General features: G+C 40.6%; 1 protein-coding gene across 6 annotated transcripts; it reads left to right on the plus strand.

The window, feature by feature from the left end:
- The first annotated feature begins 2,833 nt into the window (after positions 1 to 2,833).
- mgmt (O-6-methylguanine-DNA methyltransferase) lies at positions 2,834 to 22,783 on the plus strand. 6 transcript variants are annotated; one of them, XM_042433955.1, is made up of 5 exons: positions 2,834 to 2,940; positions 5,211 to 5,359; positions 14,177 to 14,337; positions 18,798 to 18,937; positions 21,969 to 22,783. In XM_042433955.1, exons 1-5 carry the CDS (start codon positions 2,836 to 2,838, stop codon positions 22,095 to 22,097), a joined length of 684 nt encoding a protein of 227 aa, XP_042289889.1. In that variant the 5' UTR covers positions 2,834 to 2,835; the 3' UTR covers positions 22,098 to 22,783. The 6 variants fall into 6 exon arrangements, with proteins under 6 accessions (XP_042289889.1, XP_042289890.1, XP_042289891.1 ...); XM_042433956.1 differs by having other exon boundaries at positions 2,840 to 2,940; positions 5,214 to 5,359; XM_042433957.1 differs by having other exon boundaries at positions 2,852 to 3,060.
- Positions 22,784 to 22,894: the final 111 nt, after the last annotated feature.

Raw genomic sequence — 22,894 nt, forward strand, 5'->3', positions numbered from 1 at the left:
AATAGCAGTCACTTGGACACTGATTAGCTGCTCTGTCAAGCGTGTAATACGAGAGGCACAACCCCTGGTTTATCAGTCATTTATCTGAAGTGCGTCCTGATATTATCACTGGATCCTAATGTCATCATTATGCCGCACAGCATGTGCGGGCCAGTGTGTCAGGGTGCCGGCGACACTGCCTGTCAGGAGTTCAAGCCTCTTCATTTGCAAAGTGCTCAGACATTCATTGCACTATGTCAACAGTAAAATAGAGAAGCAACATCATATCAGAGATGGAGGGACAGAGGCACACAGGCACACTAAATAAGTGGGCACTAGAGGGTACAGAGAAATTTAGTCACGTCTTTGTGGTCGCGGCATTGCTTATATGATGATCAAGCTAATTCTTTTGAGAGGAGTGGAATAACAAAGTGTCAAAGTAAAAAGAGCAAAATAACAGGTTGCTTTTTTCATGCCTGCTCCATGGTTTCATTTAGAGGAACAGACATAACGTCTACTGTACACTGGGTATACACAATGAGAACACCCAGACCTCCTCAATGTGCAATGTGAGGCCCACAGAGCCATTTCAACTGATTAAAATGCACACTCACACACACCACTGTGTGAGAGGATGGTGGTTGTTCAGTCTGTCAGGACTTTCCTGCTCTCCTAGAGAATATCTGATATCATAAATGACTTCAACTCCTCCCACGCCAACATGAGAGTGAGATTGCGAACACAGGAAAAGAGAGCAAGACACAGACAGGCAGTATATGACTGAGCTATGACAATCATGCATTACCGGATGGACAAAACTGCTAATAAACAATTTCTGTCATTATGACAAAAAGGTTAGGGTTGTTATTCTCACAAACATCTGGTGCTGTACACTAAAAGGAAGCTGTGCAACATATAAGTCTATCAACACCTCACACAAACAAAAATAGTGAGGGAAACTGAACAGGAAAAGGAGCTCTTTGAGTCTCAAACAAAAGATATCAGCCCGGCTGCCAACACAGACAGGGCACCACACCTTGGCAATGATGCCGCTCACAATCAAAGGAACAGTCGTCATCAGTGGAGCCGTGTTTTTAAAGGATATCTTTAAAAGATTGAAAATATGTGTCATTATGGAAAACAATTGAGTGTGGAGCCTTTGGTATACCAGCTTGTTATGTCACTCACACGCACTTCAGGCTGTTTATTTCAACAAACCATGGCCAAAGAATTTCCTGTTTTTAAAATAAATTATTTGTACTCATCAGTATAAATACATATGACTGTACAAACAAAATGTATAATGTGCAAAACAGCTTTGAAGTGCCAGCAGTAATTACATTCATATACAATAAAAAAAAAATAGGAAAACAAAAAGCAAAAATTGTCTTTCAAGAAATTTTAAATTGCACATTTGATGCTTTTTTCCCCCTAAATGTAATAAAGCAAACACAAAAACATCCACTGTTACTGCCACATATGATAATTGTCTGGCCACTGAATGCTGCATTAAAATGATTTCAAACAGTATGGCTCAGAAGATCCAGCAGAGGGGGCTGCTTACTGCAATCATATGCTGATTAATTGAGCTTGATTCTCCCCATGCTGCGAACATAAGTTGTCCCACACTGTAGGCTACATGTTGGTATGTGGGTAAAGGTTACAAGGCTTTATCGAAGTCACCTTTACCACAGGTAGCCCTTCACATCATTTTTGATGAACATTAAGAAAACAGTGATTTTCTGATTATCCCTCATCAAGCCTATATCAAACTAGGTTATGTTCATTTTTATTAATTGTGCATGTTGCTCTCTAATTAGCTAATGAGAGACAAAAAGCAGGTTTAGAGCAGAAAAATGCAAATGACTCTTAGAAAATAGCACAAAAAAGTAAATGGCAAGGCTGAGAATCATCCTTCATTGAAATGTCAGAGATAAATGGCTCAAATGTCACATCAATTAAAACGGGGGACAGTTAGTAGTTCATTAAAGAGAGAGCCATATTGCACCGTCGGGTACCGTTGCCAACCCTTACTATCTGGGGCAGACTGGCAGCGGGTCCAGATGGCACGGAAATCCTCACAGATTTCAAAATGGTCTCTGCAGGGGTGGCGTTTTCTCCCCCGCTCCCACCCTCACCGCTGAGATGGGGTGTGGGCCACAGGCCCACGCCGGCCTACACATTCCAAACGGAGGCATGCAGAGAGCTGAAGGCACCACAGAAATAAAAATAAAGCTGCAGAGGACATGAGACACTTTTAAACAATACATGACTGATGCCACACACTTGGTCATAATGACAAAAATATATGCCTCAGTTAAATCTATGACTGCTCCAGGCAACATAAGGCAACTCCCTCTCCTTTAAACTGCATAAAACTCTAATAAAGGGATTGTGCACTACCTTGTGTGTTGTTCATAATAACATGCTGACTTTATTAGGTGGTAATACGTAAGATGTTACTGGTTGTTGGAGTCACATAGGTGTTTTTTTTTCACAAACATTGTGTTTGGGACCCCAAAGACCTCACTGAGAAGCTGTCACTGGAGAGATACAGAACTGGATAAATGTCTCAGCTATAAGTGGAAAGATAACAGTGTTTGAAATTAATGCTGAAAATGTGCATTATCATATTTCTCCTCCCGTAAAAATATCAAGCAAATCAAATATCTAAATCACTACTATTACTAGTCTTCTGTGTACTGGGGACCCCCTGAAGGACCCCAAATCCCAACTTGAGACCTATTAGACATGCATGCTGTGTCTGTCCCTGGCAGTGGGAGGAGCGGAGACTTAATACTGGCCAATTACAGAGCGAGAGCGGACTTTTGCCTTTTGTGATTGGCCGGCTCGGCCATGCTGTCTAAGGAAACAGGAAGGGACTTTCTTCCACATTTGTTTTGCAGAAGGAAGAGACGCGGGTGTCGTAGAGACACCGTACGGATGCAAAAAGGCTTCATTGTAAGCAGCAGGTGTAGTTTACAGTGTTGAAATACCTCGAACAAAGCCTGACATGATGTTCAGTTAAGAAACAATCAGTCTACTCGCATGCAACGGAGGCTATCTTTTGAATAAGTCAGTGTAAGTCTTCAAAACGAAACCCAGCTTATCTTTTCGACATTTTAACTACGAACTTATTATCAAAGGTGTGTTTTAACTAGTTTTAAGGTACTTACACTCTTGAGTATTGCGGTAATCTTCATTTCCGTTTCGGCGTGAATTTTCTTCCTCTAAAATAGCACAATATGGACACACGTGTTGCATTTTCACACCTGCGCAGTCACGGTGCGCTTTCTACCCAATTAATCACGCAGGTTTGACCATGAACTAGTCTAATGAGAAACAAGTCAAATGATTGACGAGCACGAGGTTGCTGCCAGTGATTTTTAACAAGACAAGCTGCTTATTTGTTTGTTCCTCACCGTGAAGAGACGGGTAAACACCCAAACATTCAAGTAGTTACTTTAACTAGTCCACTGCACCGAAAACAACACAAAACAAACCTGATAGCATTATTTTTAATCAGCGTGGACTATTAGCCAAGGCCATTATTGCCAAAGTCCATTATTCTTTCTATGGGTCTATTACCAGCTTGCTAAATGGCAGGCAGTGTGTTCAGCGCTTATCCAAAGTGCACTGTACCATTGTTTGGCTCAGAAATTTCTCGCCTTTATTGTCAGTTCAGGCAAACCCCCGATGAATACAGTGAGAACTGCAAGAGTAGAAACAAGAAAGTTGAAGCAGACGCATTTGTGATCGCATACCATGACAGATGTGGTGGTGGTGTATGTGTGTGTGTGTGTGTGTGTGTGTGTGTGTGTGTGTGTAAGTGTGAGAGAGAGTGAAAAGGGGGGCAACTGAAAGTCTAAATGAAATACTATAAATGCATTCCTTCTTTTTTATCGCTATAATCTTTGTTTGTTTCATCTCATAAAATATGTGATCCATCCCTGAATTAAAAATGCATATATATGTATAGATAGATAGATAGGTAGATAGATATACACACGCATACATATTCATTATTTGTTTCAGGGCTGCAACAAATGATTATTTTCATTATTGATTAATCTGCCAATTATTTTTAGAAAGTAGTGACAATTTCCTGAAGCTCAAGGTCTTCATATAGCTTCTTTTTTTTTTGGCTGACTAAGAGTAAAAGTAGCAATTCTGGGTGCTGTAACAGGGAAATGTTTGGCATTTTTGCTAGAATATATGAATAAAATGACTATCAAAATAACGGACGGTTAATTTTCTGTTTAGCAACTAATCAGTTAATTGTTTCAGCTGTAGTTTGTATTTTGCAGCTTGTTCTATGTTATTTGAATTTCTCTCTGGAGTGTTTGTGTTGTTGATAACATAGGACCTACTGATTAAAAAAATCCTTTTCTTTTTTTTTTTTTAGATTTAAAATTGCAGAGACAATCTCTGTCAGAAACTTCCCTGTCTGTTGATATACCTCACAATTAATATACAAACACATGAGTAGAAATGTATGAATATGGATTGCAAACACTATTAAAAATAAAAGACAACAGAGAGATGTTGCATTTGAAGCCTTTAGACAATTTTCAGATCAAGGCTCCAGGAAGGAAAGGTTTCCTTGGTTGAAACTCTTACAATCAATGTGACCTTTATTTATTATAACCCCCATCTCTCAAAAACTCACATATAACATAGTCAATCATCTCTCCTTCCCTCAAAGTAAAAATAAAAAAGGAACTGCTGTCTGGTTATTGCCAGTATCCATCTCAGTCGTCAGAAAAGCTGCACGTTTTTGCTGTTGTTAAGGGCTGGAAACCAGAATCCCATCGGAGTTGCACCCTAAGGAACAAATTTAATGCTAGAAAAACATCCCGGCCATCAACCAAAAATGACGGATTGAAAATAATGTCGAGCTATCTTGGGAATCCCCCACCAGACAAGGGAACAGACTGCATTGTTTTTCTCATTTATGTGATATATAGAACAGAAAGAGGGGAAAAAATGGGCGATTTATTGGTTAGATAGGCGTATTCTTTTCCATGCACAAAAGAAATATTGGATAGTAATGTAAGGATCAAGTCACATCATGACATTGTTTGGAGGCTAGGTGTTCAAATATGTAAGTCATCATCCGTTGGTGGCCCGCTAGGTTTTCAATAGATCATTCAATGCAAATATGTGTGGGAAATCGTGAAAGTTGCCACATGAATATGTCAATGAATGCAGTATAATTTGTGCTTCCTTAGCAGGGCAGTGAGATGAAGAAGCAGAGGGAGAGCCAGTGCACTCAGAAGACCATCTCATTGCTGAGCCCCCTGGGGACGATCCAAGTCAGTGGATGTGAGAATGGTGTGCACACCATCCAGATCCTAATGGATGTCGCACCTGCTGAAAGGTACTGTACAACAGCCGGGCTGGTGACGTGATAAACAAAGGTGTGAAATTTACAGGCAGACAGAATCCACTCCTGTGATGGAGTGCCACCATTCCTCATTGGAAGCAGGGCATTTTTGTAGATCCCACAAGAAATATCCTGGAGAAAGTTGGGCAAATATGAGCAGGCACTAGAAATATGAGGGGCACTAGAATACAGTTGGGCTTGAAATTAGATTTCTGATGGCATGTGGTTGTGATTCTTCCTGCAGTATATTTGAAATTTCAGAAAAATAACTTGTTTATTACCCACATGGGAGTTGATTAGAGCTGATGTCTATAGGGTCACCAAAGGCCATGGGGAGCATGGACTGTTCTCTCCTGTTTATTTATGTTTCCTCCAAGTTGTATGCAGTAGTTTTGAGTGTCAACCAGCACTCAGAAATGTATTATGTGACTGCATTTCCTGCCCTACCCATCCATCAAAATTGTTAGAATGTTGACAGTCTTACTGAAGCGACTGAAACTGATTAAACTCAGCGTTAATAAGTACTTATTCCTTATTTTTACAGGTCCACATCCTACATCTCAGATTAGTTTTGATTAGATTGAAATTAAATATCCATGTATCGCAGATTCGCATTTGATAAACTTGAATGGTTTGGGAAATTAAACCATTTTCAAATGCACCCGGATAGGAAGTTATCCTTTTGAAAATGTATGTTCAAATTCTAATTTATGGAAACCCATTAATGACCTTGTATATTATACCTCAACATGTGTTTCCTTCTTGACTGTCTGCTATTTCCTAAAATTCATCAAGCAGTAAAAACATTCCACTTGTTGTTAATGAGTTGAAGTGAGAAAATTAATAATATGGAATTTTGATTATGGAAGATGTCCTGTAACCATGCGCAAGCACCTTTCTCCGTCTCCTTGTGAACAGGGTTTAATTTGTGTGTTCAGGTTCAGTAGGAATATGCAAATGAATTTAATGATTCGCATCACTAGATCATTTCTCAGTTTAATATCGTTTGCTATGTCGGTCATAAGTGAAGCTTCGATCACATGGCTGTCTGTATGTTCTCAAAGGTGTGAGCTAGAAATCATTAAACAAAATGTTTAGATTTTATCACGACCAGTTGAATACGGTGTTATTGTCATAGGACAGGGGAACTAGAGCCACCCCAGATATATGGAGTAACGCAATGTAAACAGGCATTAAGGGAGGCGAGATAAAGTGACAAAATATAGGCTTATCTTTGCAACCGGCTTTACATGTAGATCTCACAAAAGCCTGCCTGTAGCAGTAATAGTTCAGATCAGCCATTTCCATTGATTTATTTATGACATACTAAACAAGGCTCTTTCCAGCTTTGGATGTGGCGTGGTACAGGCTTAGGAAGTCAGAGTGATAAATGATCTCTAAGAGCATATTTTGGATAAGGGAAATAGATAATGTCTATGCATAACATAAAGGGAGCCCTACAGTAGACATGTGAGCAAGTCAAAGCTTCGAAGGCTTATATGACTGTGTTTGCTTGCCATGTTTTGTTTTTTTTTCACTATTGGTTGGTGTTGAGCAACCGGAGCAGCAACAAAAGCATTCATGGCAGTGATAGATAGTTATTGATAAATGCCATTATAGCTACATAAATGCCCTTGAAGTATGGCTTACACACCATGACCGTCAGCTCTTTCTAATAGAAACGTCTCAAGCCCCTTTTGCTTCCTAACTGATCTTAGGAACATTTCCTGAAATCAACCTCCTCTGCCAGTCTAACGACAGCCCTGAAGGCACCATCAGATGAACAAATTCATTACATCTCAACAACCCCTGTTGGGGCCCTACGCACCAGCCTCCCTGTTAACCAGCTTTCCCCTCTTTAGTTTTTAGCATGGCCACAGCGTTCACAGAAAAATGATACGCATTTTGTTTACAGGAGATTACTATTATCTGAAATATGATGCTTCTTGCCTTTTTTCACACAGAGCACAGACACATAATACAGAGGAAATCATACAGTACTTTTTTATTAGGGTGAAAAATGAAAAAAGGGCTGGACTCCTGCCCCGAGACATTTTGTGAGCATATTATTTTACAATGCTTTGATCAATTTGTCTGTCAAGCTGGCTGAGATGTGGGGGAGCAGGAAAAAAGCAATTTAGCTTGTGAGGTCCTCAATAGAAATGTACTACAGGAGCCTGTGTATGACATGTTGCATTAGAACCTGAGTAGCCTTTATTGCCTGATAATGTCGCAAGGCAATGCTGATATCAATCACCCTTTAACAGCCAGTATGATGTGTTTTTATGAAAAGAAAAAATAATACGTGAAGCATTTCTCAGAAAATAATTGATTTAATTCTGAGCTGAGGGATTTCTTCTTTTAACAACATAAAAATATTGTGTTGGAAAAAAACAGGCACAAAATGTGCTAGAAGCTAAAAATTGTTAAGAACAAGCTCTTTGCATATGCTCCTATAGAAAATTGTAATTAATTTTACAAGGATAAACATTCTGTCTCATTTGCATATAGATATAAACAATATATTTGTGCATCTGAATTCCCAGCACACTTGGGCCACGTGATCTGCCTAAAATCCTAAGTGGCTAAAACCAAAAATTATCATTATATTTCCCAGGCCATAAATCCGCCTTTTTTCTTTGACACAAAGCCGTATAAATCTGTGTCTGATTTTTCACATTGCACATTGTTTTTAGTTAATGATTTTCATCTGTTTGTTGTTGCTGTGATAGCGGGGAAATGTACCATATGCTCCGGCAAAAGACAAATGATTAGCAAATGAAATTCTGGACAGCTGTCTGACTGAAAGCGTTTGGTTGATAGCATTCTGCTACCATAATTAGCTTAAGCTTTGGGTTAATTAACTTTCTACCTGGATATGCATAATAATAGCATTCTGCAGAAAGCCAAGGAGCTTCCAGTATATCAGCAGCAAAGGCTGGCTTTTTATTTTGTATTTCGGCAGCATATTTCAATTTCAAGAGGCGATTTAGCTCGGGAGCATCGTCAAATATTGTAGATTTTACTCCCCAAGCCAGATAATTCTGAAACAATAGGGGTGTATTATGTGGCAGAAATGCCATTTCTGAATGTAATTAAAGCGGATGAAAGCAATCACCAATTTTTAAACGCTTTTGTCTAGCATGAGGCCTACTTGTAAAAAAAATACCCATCAAGAGGAGAAAAGAGGCAAGAGAACCCCCAAGTCCTTATATAAGAGGCCTTTGAGACTGAAGTGAAGTACAACAGTAATTAGTCTTTTGTATGAATTTGCCGGCCATGGTCATGATTAGTTAAGCATATGAGAGGACTGCAGGACTGCATTGCTCTTAAGGAGGAGGGTGTTAAAGTCTATTTATCACCAGTTATCCTCACAGCTTTCCATTATCACTGACAACACTGGATGGGGCCTGAGAACAGCCTAATTGTTCTGAGGTGGAGTGTTTTTGTGTCAAACCCGTCACCCCAGTCACATTGGCATTCATAAGCAGCCAGACATTTTCCATCTATCTAGCCCTAATACCCAAGCTGTCACAACAGCTTTTACACACTACCAACGCTAGTGTGAAATATCTGAGGTGATGCATTTATCGTTTTTCTCACACTCATGTAGTGTTGTGAATCAATGTCCTGGTTCACACTGAATAGCAGTATGGTAAATGTGTTCCCTGTCTGGGTCCTGTTTACATGATGTGCTCACACACCGGGAACCGTATCAACAACTTGTGTTGTTTTTTTTTCTCCATTGTAATTTCTCTCTCTTCCTTTCTCTTTCTCTCTCTGTGGGTCTGTTATATTTAGTCTAACACATCATTTTAATCAATTTAAATTATTATTTTGCTAGACGTATGGATACAACTGTGTGCAAAATAAACTGCTTACATTTGTAACTAAAATGCTTTGTCATACAAACAGTGATCTGCTGAGATATTGAATGAAATCATCAATAAAGCAGGGGGAGACTTTTTGACGTAGTCCCTTTAGAAATGGTATGAATAATTCATTGTGTAATGATATTCAGATGATTTTTGTGCTATTTTTTACTGCGGCCTTAGAATATTGTTTTGCATGTTGTGAAGTGTAGTACTCAGCTGCGTATTCATTAAGGTGCTGCTCCCACTGGCCCTTGGACCCATCTGTGCTCTATGTTTATGCCTCCGTCTCCCGGGACCGTCCCAATCAGGCTGCATGTGCCATTTCCTGTGTAAACCAACACCTGTGTAACACACTACCTGTAAACCGCCCCGCACAGACGAGACACTGACATTCACTCAGACGAAAATCTGCAAATGTTGTGGTTTTTAAAACAGAACCTCCAGGGTGGGGACGGGACGGGAGCCGAGCGAGTTACCGCTCACTGTAGAGATGCAGCTAAAAGCAGCTCCTGCAGTCTTTTTTTTTTTGTTTTGTTTTGTTTTTTTTTCTTTTCCTGCTGTCGGCCGGGAAGTTTTTCCCGACGCGAGGGTTGTGCTAGTTTGTTTTAGAACTTGATTGGATTCTATATCTGCAACATGCAGAAGTGTACAGTGTGTGACATACTAAGGCAATATGCAGAGAGATGATTCCGCTCTGACATCTTGGAGAGGAGTACGAGTCAATTATGCCCAAGTGTTGTTCTTGCTTATCTTCCTGCGGCACCAAACAAGGATTTAGTCAAGGATTTAGGGGTGAGGGGGCGGTGGTGGGGATCATGGTAAGCGGTTCACAACAAAACACTCAAAACTCCTGGGAGCGGGCACTGATTTAAAAATAAATTACAGAAGACGAAGCGCTAACACTCAAGGGCCCTCAGCAGTGCTGGCGTACACAGGTGAAGATTAGCCTCCTCGCTAATCAGAGGAACAAGGCAGTAATTTGCTCTGAACACAGACAGTAATTAGGACTTGGTGACACTGGATTCCCATAATGCCTTTGTGCTTGACGTGGTCAAATTTTGACAGAGGCTATCCATGCAGGGTCACTGTCCCCCCAGTCTCTCGGCCCTCTTCAGTGGAGGCTCTAAAAGGTCCCTGCAGTTACAGGGGATCCCTAATGTACTTTATGCCTCCCTCACTGGCTCCTTACCATTCGGGTAATTGGAATCTCTTACTGTGGCACTTGAGAATAGAGGCTAAAAACGCTATTTGAAACTGCTCAGTAGTCTGTTGTAGATAAACATTGCTGCGTCGGGGTGTGGATACACTACATAATGGAGTAAGAGTTAAGGCTCTGGTAATACATGCCTTCACTGACTCCTGTGGCTAGCCAGTTGGGAGAAGACCTAATTGTTGTGTGCTTTGTTGCCTACTCTGCAGTATTTTAGCACCACCTTTATGTATTGGATTGAGTGTTGCGGCCTCTTCGGTGGACATTCGCTAATAAGAGTTGTTGGATATCTAGAGAGCAGTTTATCCGGCCCAGTTGTTTTTATTTTGAAATAGCGGAGCACAAAACGTGCGCCGCAGAACAGAATAGGAAGCATTCCTTACAGCTTACCACTCGAAAAGCTCTCGACTTTAGTGCTGCAGTTGCTAGATAGGCATCTGAATGATCTTCAAATGGTTGAACGAGCTGCATTGAGCAAGTAGCTTACAATTGTATCACAGCCTTTGGTTCAGAGACCATCAGGATCTTGACATTCATAGAGACATGCTGTATTTTTTTCCCTTTTTAGACAGTCATTTTAGGCTTTTTTCATGCTCTCTTGAGTCTTTGACGTCTCTGAGTTAAGTATCTGCAGCTATAAGGCTGAGGAAAATATTGGACTGCTCTTGGCCTTTTCTATTTCATCCTCTGACCCGCCATGTTACCCATGATCGGTGAAGGAGAACTCTGGCAGGCTGTGTCAAAAGTGACAGCCGATCGAGTCAGGATGAGCGCCATCACGCTTCACAGGATGGAGGCATGAGTTCTGAGTTTTTCCCCTTTTTGTGCAATATACCATTACACCCTTCGCCAGATTCCTTTCAATTAGATCTTTTGGTTAACCTGTTTCATTCTTACGTCTGCAGTTGATAGAAAAAGTCTTACTGAAGACTTGTACAACTAGAGATACAGAATATGCCACAGGAAACTGACAAATTTAATGTCAGCTATTCTTTTTTTTTTTTTTTTTTCTTTTGTCTCCTTTCATTGTTTCTTCCAGGATGAATGAAATAACCTCCAACATTATATAAATGCTCAATTCATTCTTTATATTAGAGTTAGAAAATAGGTAGAACTCCAAATGACTCCCACTTTACGCAGCAATGATTTATGGTAATTGGAAATTGATTGTGACAGGAGCACAATATTAGAAATTTTCTCAAATCACAATCTTCTATCAAGGGAAATATTCTTTTTAGTGCAGCAGATCCTGGCTAGTTTGGAATTAGTTTCTTATTTCCTTACCTGTGATGAAATACTGAATGCCTGAAGGACATTGAAAAAATTATTATTCTAACTAGTCAAAAGATAATAGATCATATTTTTCTTTATCCAGATATAAATTGTGTGGTCAAATTTAAACACACTTGTTAAAGGCGATTATTAAAATTCAGTTTATACTTATACTGTAATTAGTTTTGTTGGTTTTTATACAGTGGTGGCAGTTAGTTTAAGACCATATAAAGATTGCTCCCTCTGTTTCTTTGTAATTAGACCAACATTTATCACACATCTCTAATCCCTTATTTGAAGGGCACAGTTTCTAATGTCCGGACTCTATAAAGTTCATATGATGCTGGATGAATTGTGATTCACATGAAGTGACTGGAAATGTTGCCAGCACAGAAGCTACATCTCCACTGCCCACATGCTCTTTAAAAACAATCCCCCATCGCACCTAGAGGTGACAGACTTCAGCTCGACTGATGTTGTTCCACTTTTATTTATTTATTTTGGTGTTGTTTACCAGCCATAACATGCACTGCATTGCATTAACTTTTACTACTGTCAATGTTGTATCACTCAAAACACCTTTAAAGCGAGCGCATCCATAACCGGGTTGGGGGGGGGGGGGCTGAGGGGAGAGGAAAATTAGCCACGGTGACAAGTCTGAAGTGTGAGCTGGAGGTCAAAGGTGCCAAGCCTTAAGCAAAGGTGCTCTAGCCTTTGTCCGGTAGATTGTAAGGGCCTGCGGGTCCAACAGGAACATTTCCACACACAATATCCCCGAGCTGTCAGTGTGCAGCGGCTGGAACATCCTCTCAGAGAGAAAGAGGGGGTGTGGAGGGTTAGAGGAGGAGGTGGTGGTGGTGGGAGGAGGCGCGTTGGTGGTGGAGGGGAAGTGGGGGTGCAGAGAGGGAACAGTGGCCTGAAGATCCTTGCTGAGAGAAAGAGGAGGTGGGGGGAGGAGGGGGAGGGGATGGTGGGGTGGGTGTCGGGGTGTAGGTGGTGGGGAGCCAAAAGAGCTGGAGTGGGAGGATAGAGAAATAGAGAGGGGGGAAATGAGGAGGGAGAGCTGGGAGGGAGGAGGGGGGTGGGGGGGAGGAGGGGAGGGATAGAAAGGAGAGACAATGACAAGTAGGGGCTGGCTGGGCACTCACCCATGCCGACAGAGATTGCCATGAGCCATGGCCATTGTTTGAGCGGGTCTCAGCACAGGACCCGCTGGTGGGTTTCCGAGTTTTCACCACTCAACTATAAACTGCTGTGTGGTTTATTTAGAAATGAGAGTATTTACACCTTTTACTGTATTTACACCCACTGTTAAACGGCCCCAGGAGATTTTCATCACACAGCCACAAACTAGCAGGCAGAGTGGTTCTCTGAAAACTGACCTGCTCAGTCATAACACTCCAGTAAACCTCAGCTTCACATGTCCAATATAAAACGTTGCTCAAACTGTGACCTGCAGAAGTGTAAAAACACTTTAGGGCCGTGTTGTTACGGCAGGGAGGAGAGAGACGGTCTGTGTGTTTAACAAAGTAAATGTCTATTATTAATACCATACAGGATAAGCCAATTTTGAAAAGGGGGCACTTAAATGTTGATATTATTTATTTATAAGTCCTGTACACCAGTTAATGGAATTGGCGGCCTGCTTTAGATCCACAACACAGCTTGAAGTCCACTTTGCAGTAATGCACATGCTAAGAGAAGACCTTCCCAGTAGGGTCTTTAAGTGTCAAATATGGGTCAGTCTGCTTGCATTGACCTGGGGGGTGGTCAGCAGTGGAGAGAAATTCAGCTGTTAAGTGATGCCAACTCAACCATCGGCAAATTCCTCCAAGCATCTACTCATGCTAAGATGCACGTCCAAGTGCAGTGTTTTGCTGGCCAGCACCAGCTCTGGCCAAAAAATCCATTTATTCTTGTCATGAACTATAAACTAGACCAAAGCGGAGTTGAAACTGTTGTTAACGCTATGCTCTTAACTTTTTTCTGTAACAACAGCGAGACTTTTGAAAACTCTTTTTTTTTTTTTTTCTGAGAAACTGGTTCTGCTTCCTTAAAGTTGTTTGAAATAGACTGTTAGCGCTGTTCCGTATGACCCGACAATGTTTTCTTTCATACTCTATCACGCTGCACTTCTTATGAATATATATCTACTGTAACAAATGTCTGGATTACTGTCTTTATATTTTCTCGAGCTTCTTTCTGTCTTTCACACTCCTGATATTTGTCACAGCCGCGTGACAGGAGCTATGCCGAATTTTTGGATTTTAAACACGTCTTGATTAACAACTTTAGTTTCACTCAGCAAATTATGTCATCTTGCATCTGTGTCACTCGTGGCATGTTATTACACTCTTGTGACATATTTTAGCACTGTTCAACCAAGAATTTGGTATTATGATTGCTCCTCTGATCCCCACCTCACCTCCCCATCCTGCCTTATATCCCTCACAGGAGCAGCGAGGCCCCCCTGAGCTGTGTGGTCAACGATAGCCCGGCAGAAACGAGCCCCGAGTTGCAGCGCTGCGTTGAATGGCTCCAGGCGTACTTCACTGAGCCGCAGACCACTGGGAGTCTCCCGCTCCCTGCCTTTCACCACCCCGCCCTGCAAGGAGGTCTGTCATGGATAAATATTTGCAGAGCCATGACTGGGATCAGGCTTTCACTCTTAATTGTCAGTTACATCACTTACACTCACTGGCTCACTGTGTTATAATGAAGTATTTTATGGCTGAGAGAGAGAGAGAGAGAGAGAGAGAGCGAGGCCGGGAGAGCGAGCGAGTGGGTGAGCGAAGGAGAGAGAACAGAACACAGAGCTGTAACTTGGTTCAGTAATCTGTGGCAGCTCTTACCACGCGTGTTAGTCTTGGCAAGCTTTTCCATGATTCTTGGCACATTCTTTGAAACTGATCGAATTCCACTCTTGACATTTTCAGACAGGAAGCTTTTTTTTTTTTTAATGAGAACATGTGAATGGTGGTAAAGTTTGAATGAGCTTATTGTTGGCTTGACCAGTCACCTAGGGCGAGTAAAATGAAAGCACCCCAAAAATGGACAATTAGTGTCCTTTCAACTGGTAGTTGTGACTCCAGAGTGAATGATTGAGGTCACCGAGGAAAAAAACGAGGAATTAATTATCCCTGGTGTTTTTGTTTCAAGGAAACAAACAATACAGGCGCCTGACAACTCACTTCTGAAATCATAAACTTATCGCGCCCGTGCCGTTTTCAAAACAATTACAGGCTATTTCTTTGTCACACCGAGACGCTCATTGCATTTTAACTTAAATATTTTCAGAAGCGCTCATTTAGACGCAGAAGCACACCTACACAGAAAAAAAAATAACTCTAATATATGCATTTAACAATTGTGCCTCTCTTCCCCTGCAATCAGGCCTTAGTTGCTCTCTAATTTCATGCAGATATGCAGTGCTTGAGTGATGGCATTTTCAATGAGCAGGTACTCCATTGAGACCCTGTATACAGCTATGAGTCCCACGCTCCCGCAAAGGCAATGCAGAAATACATCAGGACCGATTACGAAATCAACTTTCAGTGTGATTCCCTTCGCCACCAAGTGCTTGTGTACCAGCCCCAGGCTCTTTCAAATCGCATCTCATCTGAAGTCTTTGGGGTTTTAATTAAATTTCAGGATAGATGGAATTCTTCATTAGTACCTGATCTGAATAGGTGATTGTGCTGTGTTGCACCTCTCTCCCTCGCCTGTTGTTTTGGGGCTCAGTAAATACAGGGTTTAGGGTTGGATTGCTCTCAGTAGTCAGAACCATAGGCCATGCCAGTATAAAAATGTTAAATGTTAGCATCAAGAGTATTTGTCTTTTGAGGGAGGAAAATAGGATTTTTTTTTTTTTTTTTTTTTGGTTGTTTATTCACAAATATTAAGCATCAGGTTTTGCCTTACTGCTGCAAAAATTCCTACTCGATCTAGTCACGCAGCTGCTACCTTCCTGGGGAGAAAAAAAAAAAAATACTAGTTTAATCAGGTCATTACAATCTGTGACAACCAACTTTTGTTTGCTCAGTTATCTTGTGGGAGAACCTGAATGCGACAGCGCTCTCACAGCACTTGTCATGTAATATTGAGTTGTGACCTTCACTTGAAGTGTTGCCATGTTTATTTACACATTTCTGACAAAACAAGCCACTTTTCATATTAGCTGTCACGATATACCTGAGCAACAGAGGTGACATGAAAGGAGATCCGAGGTGCAATTTTTCTATACTGTCTGACTGATTGTCATGCGCAACATCACACGCATCTTTGGTCGTCAGAGGTAGAGGAATGGTGAGTGCGTGCGCGCGTGTCGCGCTCAGTGAGCATGTGTATGTTTGTGTGCGCGTGTGCGCTCGCATTCACCCCCTCAGAAAAACACAGACACCATCGTGGGTTCTTAAAACGATGCATATTCTTATCTCATTAATTATACATCCATATGTAACAGACGAGAGGATCTTAGTCTCGGTAAGCGGCACAGGGAATGTGCGGGGAGGGGGCCAGGCTAAGGGGGGGAAGGGCGCTCTTCAAAGCCCAAATGACTGTGTTCCTGCAGGAGCCTGAACCTCCCCCTGTGCACAGCGCAGGGCGAGATGAGACACTCACCAGGACTCGCCCCTGTGATGTGGAGAGGAATTAGGGAAATGAACGTTTTCAGAATATCGAATAATCAGAGAATCATCAGCACCCCGTCAGCCTTCAAAAGTATGGATCCCTCAAGACTCAAGAGACACTTTGACTGGGAGTCAAAGTCTTCCCTCCCATTAGACACAAAGGATAATGAGGTAGCTGCATTTCCACTATTGTCTTTTTATTCTCACAACCATGTATAAGGTGACTGTCAGCTGGAAGTCATCTCTCTAAATCTATCACTAGCAGGGCTGATGGAATCCACTTTATTGTTTTCTCCTTTTTTTTTCCAAATTACTTTCATATACAAAATAATGAGTAAATCAATCATATATGTCGATATCTTCATAATCACTAGATCCGTTCGATTTTTACTCTTGGTCAATCCGTCTCTGCCTCTGCAATGGCCCTATCACCTGGCCTCATGGTAGGTAATGACCTGTGACATAATTATGGGATGTCTGTAAACATGTAAGTGGTTCCTCTCAACTTTTATTTAAACAATTGACATCACTGCACCCCGATCTAAAGAGGGTCCTGACCTCAGACACACCGTATTAGGCTCTTTATGAAGTATGGGGCTAGGGGACTGCTCTCCAAATCATTGCTGGTCACCTCGAGTGACCCGCATGAAGTCTCTGTCACTAACACTGATGAGGGCAAAGTTCTTTAACCTCTTGTACCAGCAGATGAGAGCACAGACACTTGTTTTTGTGCACAACTGTTGGAAATGTGCAATCCTAGAGGAAAAACAGTTGCTTAGGATTTGTAAAAAGGTGCAAACAACACTGCAGCTTGTTGCTCAGTCTGCTTGTAGGCAAAAGCGCTCAGCGTGTGCGCCGGCGTGACACTGACTTTGGTTGTTTGTCAATAACGTTCGCATCAACAGAGATTTGTCAACTCCATAGTCTGGACGAGTTGTCACCTACCCACCGGTGACAAAACGATATCAATATGTACCACACACATCATGTGGCCAAATCTGAGCTTTATGAGGGAGAATAATGCATAAAAGAAATTTCAGGGGTGTATCTTATCTCCTCATAACATTAAGTCTGTCTGCGTAAGAGCCCGTCATCTCGTTGACAGCGTGATTATTACCTGAAAAATTATTAAACAGTACCTACGGGCCTTGTTCAAGACAAAGAACTCACATGGGTACGCATCAATCAAATGTATCCCCTTTAGGTTTTACACTTATTCCCCCCAGTTTAGGCAAATTGCCTTGTTCGCGTGGCTTTGTGTAGCGGAGAGTGACTATAAGGTAGTGAGGGAGCCTGGGGAGTAAAGGATGTTCACTCTGTAGAAGAGAGACAGGGGTGTGACATGTTTTCACACAATGCCAATTTAGAGGGATTTCACATAGATCACTTGTCATGTGCTCTCTTAGACCATATAAATGAGAGAGAATGGGAGATCACTAATTGAATTTTCATGACTGAGTACATGTATGTACTAGAAGAATTTCACCCCCTCTTGATAACGAGACTATTGTTCCCCATCTTGTTCTCCGCGCAAGAGTGTTGTTCACTCGCTACACAAGCTCAGCGCATCAATGTCTTAAGGTTTCGAGATGCTTCAAATACTTTTTTTTTTTTTTTTCCCTTTTTCTTTCCCAATCAGAGCTAGACAAACATGCCTCTCAGTCACTGCCTGGTAATCCAGAAAAAAAGATAATGCTACTGCTAAAGTGTTAATGAAATCAAAGCCGTTAATGTGGTCGGTTAAGCTGCGGATGATTTGAAGAATTCCGCCATTTAAGTGAAGATGATATAATGAATCTACTCTGAATAGAAAGCAATTAAAAGGACAAATTGGTCTGATTAACCTCAAAGTCATCCCACTGCCACAAATGGTGTGCAACATTCAAATTATTATTATTAAAAATCTGGAGCAGATTTGCAGTCTTTTTGGCCTCTCTTAATCCTTTTAAATGAAGGAGCGAACTTTTTTAATTTTAGCTGTGACCTTTCAAAGCATAACCTAGATTTTTCTGCCATAGAAATAATTTTCTCACATCAGCTACTGTAGCATGTTATTACTAGTTCTAAGGTCAAATTGAGGGACTTCTATGTATTTAGTTGTTTAATGAGTATTGTGAAGAAAAAAGAAGGAATCAGTCAGAGCAGCTCCGATGGAGAATTTGACCTCAAACACGTGGTTGGACAATATTAAAAACCAATTTATTATGTAATGTGATGTTTATTATTAAATGTAGTGATGTGTCAAACTTTTGATTTGAATTCAAAACACTTTTTTTTTTATTTCAAAGTAGCAATATCCACGTCGTACCAAACGCTTATTTTCATTGTCATCAGCGTTTCCGTCAGCTGTCTGAGTTTGATTGATTAAACGAGGAACTCTCTCTTCCTCTTGTTGTCTCCCATCTGTCTCTCGCTCTTCTCTCTCTGTCCTCCGCTCTGTGGCGTAGACGCGTTCACCAGCCACGTGCTGCAGGTACTTCTGAGAGATGTGAAGTTTGGAGAGACGGTCTCTTACAAACGCCTTGCTGAGATGGCGGGAAACCCCAGAGCGGTGCGAGCGGTGGGAGGGGCCATGAGGAGGAACCCGGTGAGTGTGGCTGACATTGATTGACAGGCTTCTCTCTCGCTGACTTTATTTAAACAGATGGGGAAGGTGATCTTTTTTTTTAATTTTGTTATTTTTGCTTTAATAACTGCATGTTGTGTGTGGACAAGCAGTAAAGCTGCCTACAGTCAAAAGTTAATTAGTCATTTTATAAGAAATAAGGAATTTGACTATTAGTGCTGGAGACATCATGACATTACTTACAATATTAAATATAGATCTGTAACCATTAATTGATTTGTCCATCAACAGAAATTTTTATTTTATATAAATGATTTATTGTTTGAATAGTTTTTAAGCTTCTTTTTCAGCTTTTCTCTGTTTTTTATCATTGTAAACTGAATATCTTTCGGTTTTGGACTTTTAGTTGAACAACACAAAACATTTGGAAACATCACCTCGGAATCTGGCAAACTGTGATGACCTTTTTCACTATTTCCAGACATTTCATCGATTTATCGAGAAAATAATCAGCAGATTAAGTGATAATGAAAATAATTGTTAGTTTTGGCTGTAATTAAATATTCCTAAATGTAATTAGGATTGTGTGAAACAACCATACGAGTTGCAATAGATTTAAAGCTTTTACATCAATATTTTATGCTCCAATTACAGTTTTCTGTAATAAAAGTTAAGAAAAAAGTTAAATGGTGAATGAATAAATAAAGTAAGGAAAGAAATTAATAAATAGATATGATATGTAATCTATACAGTGGGTACATTTACACGTATATGATCAAATAACCACTTAACATTTTAAATACATAAAAACTGATTATATAAAATTATTTTCAGCCTGTCTGTTGTATTTAAATTCCTACTACCTACAAAACAGTAGTTGTGTAGTAGAGTTTTCCAACAAAACATTTTTTTCCCTGATGCAAGACATGTAACCTTAACTGTAGGTGTGTTGGAATATGTGCAACGGCAAAATAAACGCCTCCTTCGGATAACGGCTGAGAAGTAAAAGTCTACCTACAGCACGATTTTAAGCCCACACCTTTTGTTCCTGTTTTCTCAAGTCTTTACTGTAGATGTTCGCTGCAAATCTCCCATTCTTGTAGGAAACCTGGTCTGCATCATTTTGCCCATGAATCCACTGTGTACAAAATGAAGGGCTAGAGGGCAAGTGGTGTGTCTTCTTTTGATCAAACCCTTTGATCAAAGCCCGTTTAGCTCTGCCCATGTAGTGCTGTGGGCACCACCGGTGTGCTCTGTGAGGCAGAGAACACTTCTTATACTGAAATGCAGCCAGCGAGATGTTTTCCTTTATACAGTATGTGATGTGAAATAGCCTGTGCACATCCTCGTCTTAGCAGTGTGTTTTTTCCTCTGATCGTGTTTTTAAGTAAGAGAGAAAAATCATTTATAACACAGAATAACTGCAAATAAATGATTAAAAAAAAAGCATTTTAGTGTTTTTAATAGTATGGAGTTGTTTCTTTATATACTTTAAATACTACATTTGCCAATAGCGTTGCTTCTGGATGGCTGTATAATGCTTCTCAGTCTCATGTTTTACAGACATTTCCCTCCTTTCGTCAGGGAGGCTGGGAGCCTGAGCCCTCAGCTCCTGATACAGATCCAGAGTCAGATTGTCAGTGTCAATTACTTGTCAGTAGCGCTGCTCCACTCGGGCTTCAGCTGTGAAAAGCTCAGTGTGCTCAATCGATCCTCGCCTCTCTGTGGCACTTCTTCTTCACCAGGATTTGAGTATTGATAAGCCTGGTGTAGTGCTCTTTTCCCCCCCAAGTGAAGAGGCAGATCCGAAGGCCTTGAGGGTACCCTGCTCTCCCTCCAAACCCGGGGAACAGTATTGATCCGAATACTCGAGCAGTATTTCTCTGTCTGCAAGGTTAATCTGGGGCTCGGAAAGTTTTATTGCTGTTGATATGGGAGCGGGTTTAATGATGGATTTGAACTGAAACACACCGCATGTCCAACTTTTATATGAAAAGCTGGCGGAGCAGCCATCAAGTCAGGATAACTTGGTTAAACTGGAAAAATAGAGTCACAATGCAGCAGCGGTTGTGATGTTTTTTTCGTGCAACAAGAACAAAATGAGGGCAACATTAAGAATATTTTTAAAAGAAATAATTGCTTTGATTCACTCCAACCATTGCCACTCTTCTTGTTCTGAATTCACAATGATCGAAGTGTTTTAGGCTTGCTTGTTTAATCTTTCTCCAGCCATTTAGTTTACAAAGAACTCGGGACCCCCCTGGCAGTCGTCTGCAACAAGAGTAAACGCTCCACCGACTTCCTCTTTTTAATGATCACAGGGTTATCAGATCTTAATGTTGACACCCTCTCGATTGAATATTCATCCTGCTGGTGTTTTTGCCCATTAATTTTTGATTGCTTCTTTGCTTTACACTATTAAAGAGTAAAAAACATTTATACCCAAAGACTGAGCCATCACCCTGAATGTGGATTTGTGCAGGATCAAACCAGACACTTCTGGTGTGGCACTTTGTTTTCATGCAGTGCATGAACATAAAAAAGCAACAAGGAGAAAAAAAAAAAAAAAAAGTGCAGATTCATATTTTCTGCACGTTGGTTACTTTTAAGTCACACCGTTTATGTGGTAAATCAGAGATTCTTTCATACATAATACATATCTACTATCAAGACTTCGAACTGTTGTGTTGCTATGACAATAAATGTCAACCTGAGAATAAGAAAGCAGTCGATTTTTAAAGCCCCCTATCTGTATTTCTGTTTTTATTCAATTATTCGTTTTCTACTAACACATTATAGTTTTGTGGCAACAGTATCGATCCTTTGTGGAGTTATTATTCTTCAAGTTTAAAACTTGTGCACTCCTTACTGAATTTCTAAAATGGAAAATGATGGTTCATTTAAAGTAAAAGTAAATATTTCAAAGTGTCTCTGTCTGCGTGTAGAAACGTGCTTGCATAATATTTTTTTTTTGCAAAAGTTGCACATGTTTTGTTTTGTTTTGTTTTGTTTTTTTTTCAAAGTTGTATCCCTCTCTCTGTCTGTGTGCCAGGTTCCTCTCCTCATCCCCTGCCACAGAGTCATTTCTAGCAGTGGACAGAGTGGGCCGTACATGAGCGGCAAGGGCGACCATCTCAAACAATGGCTGCTCACCCATGAGAGGCCAACAGGGGAAGACTAAAGCATGACAGAGCCCAACTGTCCTTCATGCAGTACACACACACACACACACACACACACACACACACACACACACACACACAAAAGGTTTTTTTTTTTGTTTGTTTTTTTAAACACAAAACAGGGCCATAAAGTTTAGCGTGTTTGGCACACACTGTGGAACAACTGCAGCTACTTGTAAATATTCAGTTTATACTCAGTTTTTTAAATCTAAGAATAGAGATGCTGCATAGTTAATGTGATACAGAGTTGTTGCAGAATTAGAATGTACAAAAATAACTTAAACAGAGAACAGTAGGAATTACAAACATATGCTCCCGTGGGTCTCCGTTGCGTTTGCCAGATAGTGCTGGAATGGTTTTTCTAAAGAATTATTATTCCCTTAAAAATATGTCTCTTGCATTGTTGTTGTTGTTGTTGTTTTTTTCCTAAGCAGAATTAGTCTTTGTACCTCTCGTTGGTTTTTTAATTTCCTGCCAAGTGAATGCTTTGTTCAACATCCAGTGATAAAGGCTCTGAATTTTACTGCTACAAAGCTTTGTAGTGAAGCATTTGTTTTGTCTTCATTTAGATCTCATTGTTTGCTCTCGCCTTACAATCCACCTAGAGCGGAGATGTCTTATGCATTATATACTGCACTTTTGTTACATTAGACATGTTTAAATAAATACATCTTCAAATGTCAAACACTAGCTTTTCATCATTTTAACTGTATGTAATTTAAAAATTGATTCCATGTAGCGTTCACTCAGTTCAGCTCATAATTAATTATGCTGTATGTCTTCTCTCTTCGCTGCA

The sequence above is a fragment of the Thunnus maccoyii genome, chromosome 14, assembly GCF_910596095.1.
Source record: "Thunnus maccoyii chromosome 14, fThuMac1.1, whole genome shotgun sequence".
Lineage (NCBI taxonomy): Eukaryota > Metazoa > Chordata > Actinopteri > Scombriformes > Scombridae > Thunnus > Thunnus maccoyii.

What these genes read in the sequence shown, in the direction of transcription:
- mgmt (XM_042433955.1), top strand. Translation starts at nt 2,836, where the DNA reads ATGCTGTCTAAGGAAACAGGAAGGGACTTTCTTCCACATTTGTTTTGC. An exon ending in GGATGCAAAAAGGCTTCATT is followed by an intron (nt 2,941 to 5,210) that starts GTAAGCAGCAGG and finishes GTGCTTCCTTAG; the next exon opens with CAGGGCAGTGAGATGAAGAA. An exon ending in CCACCCCGCCCTGCAAGGAG is followed by an intron (nt 14,338 to 18,797) that starts GTCTGTCATGGA and finishes TCTGTGGCGTAG; the next exon opens with ACGCGTTCACCAGCCACGTG.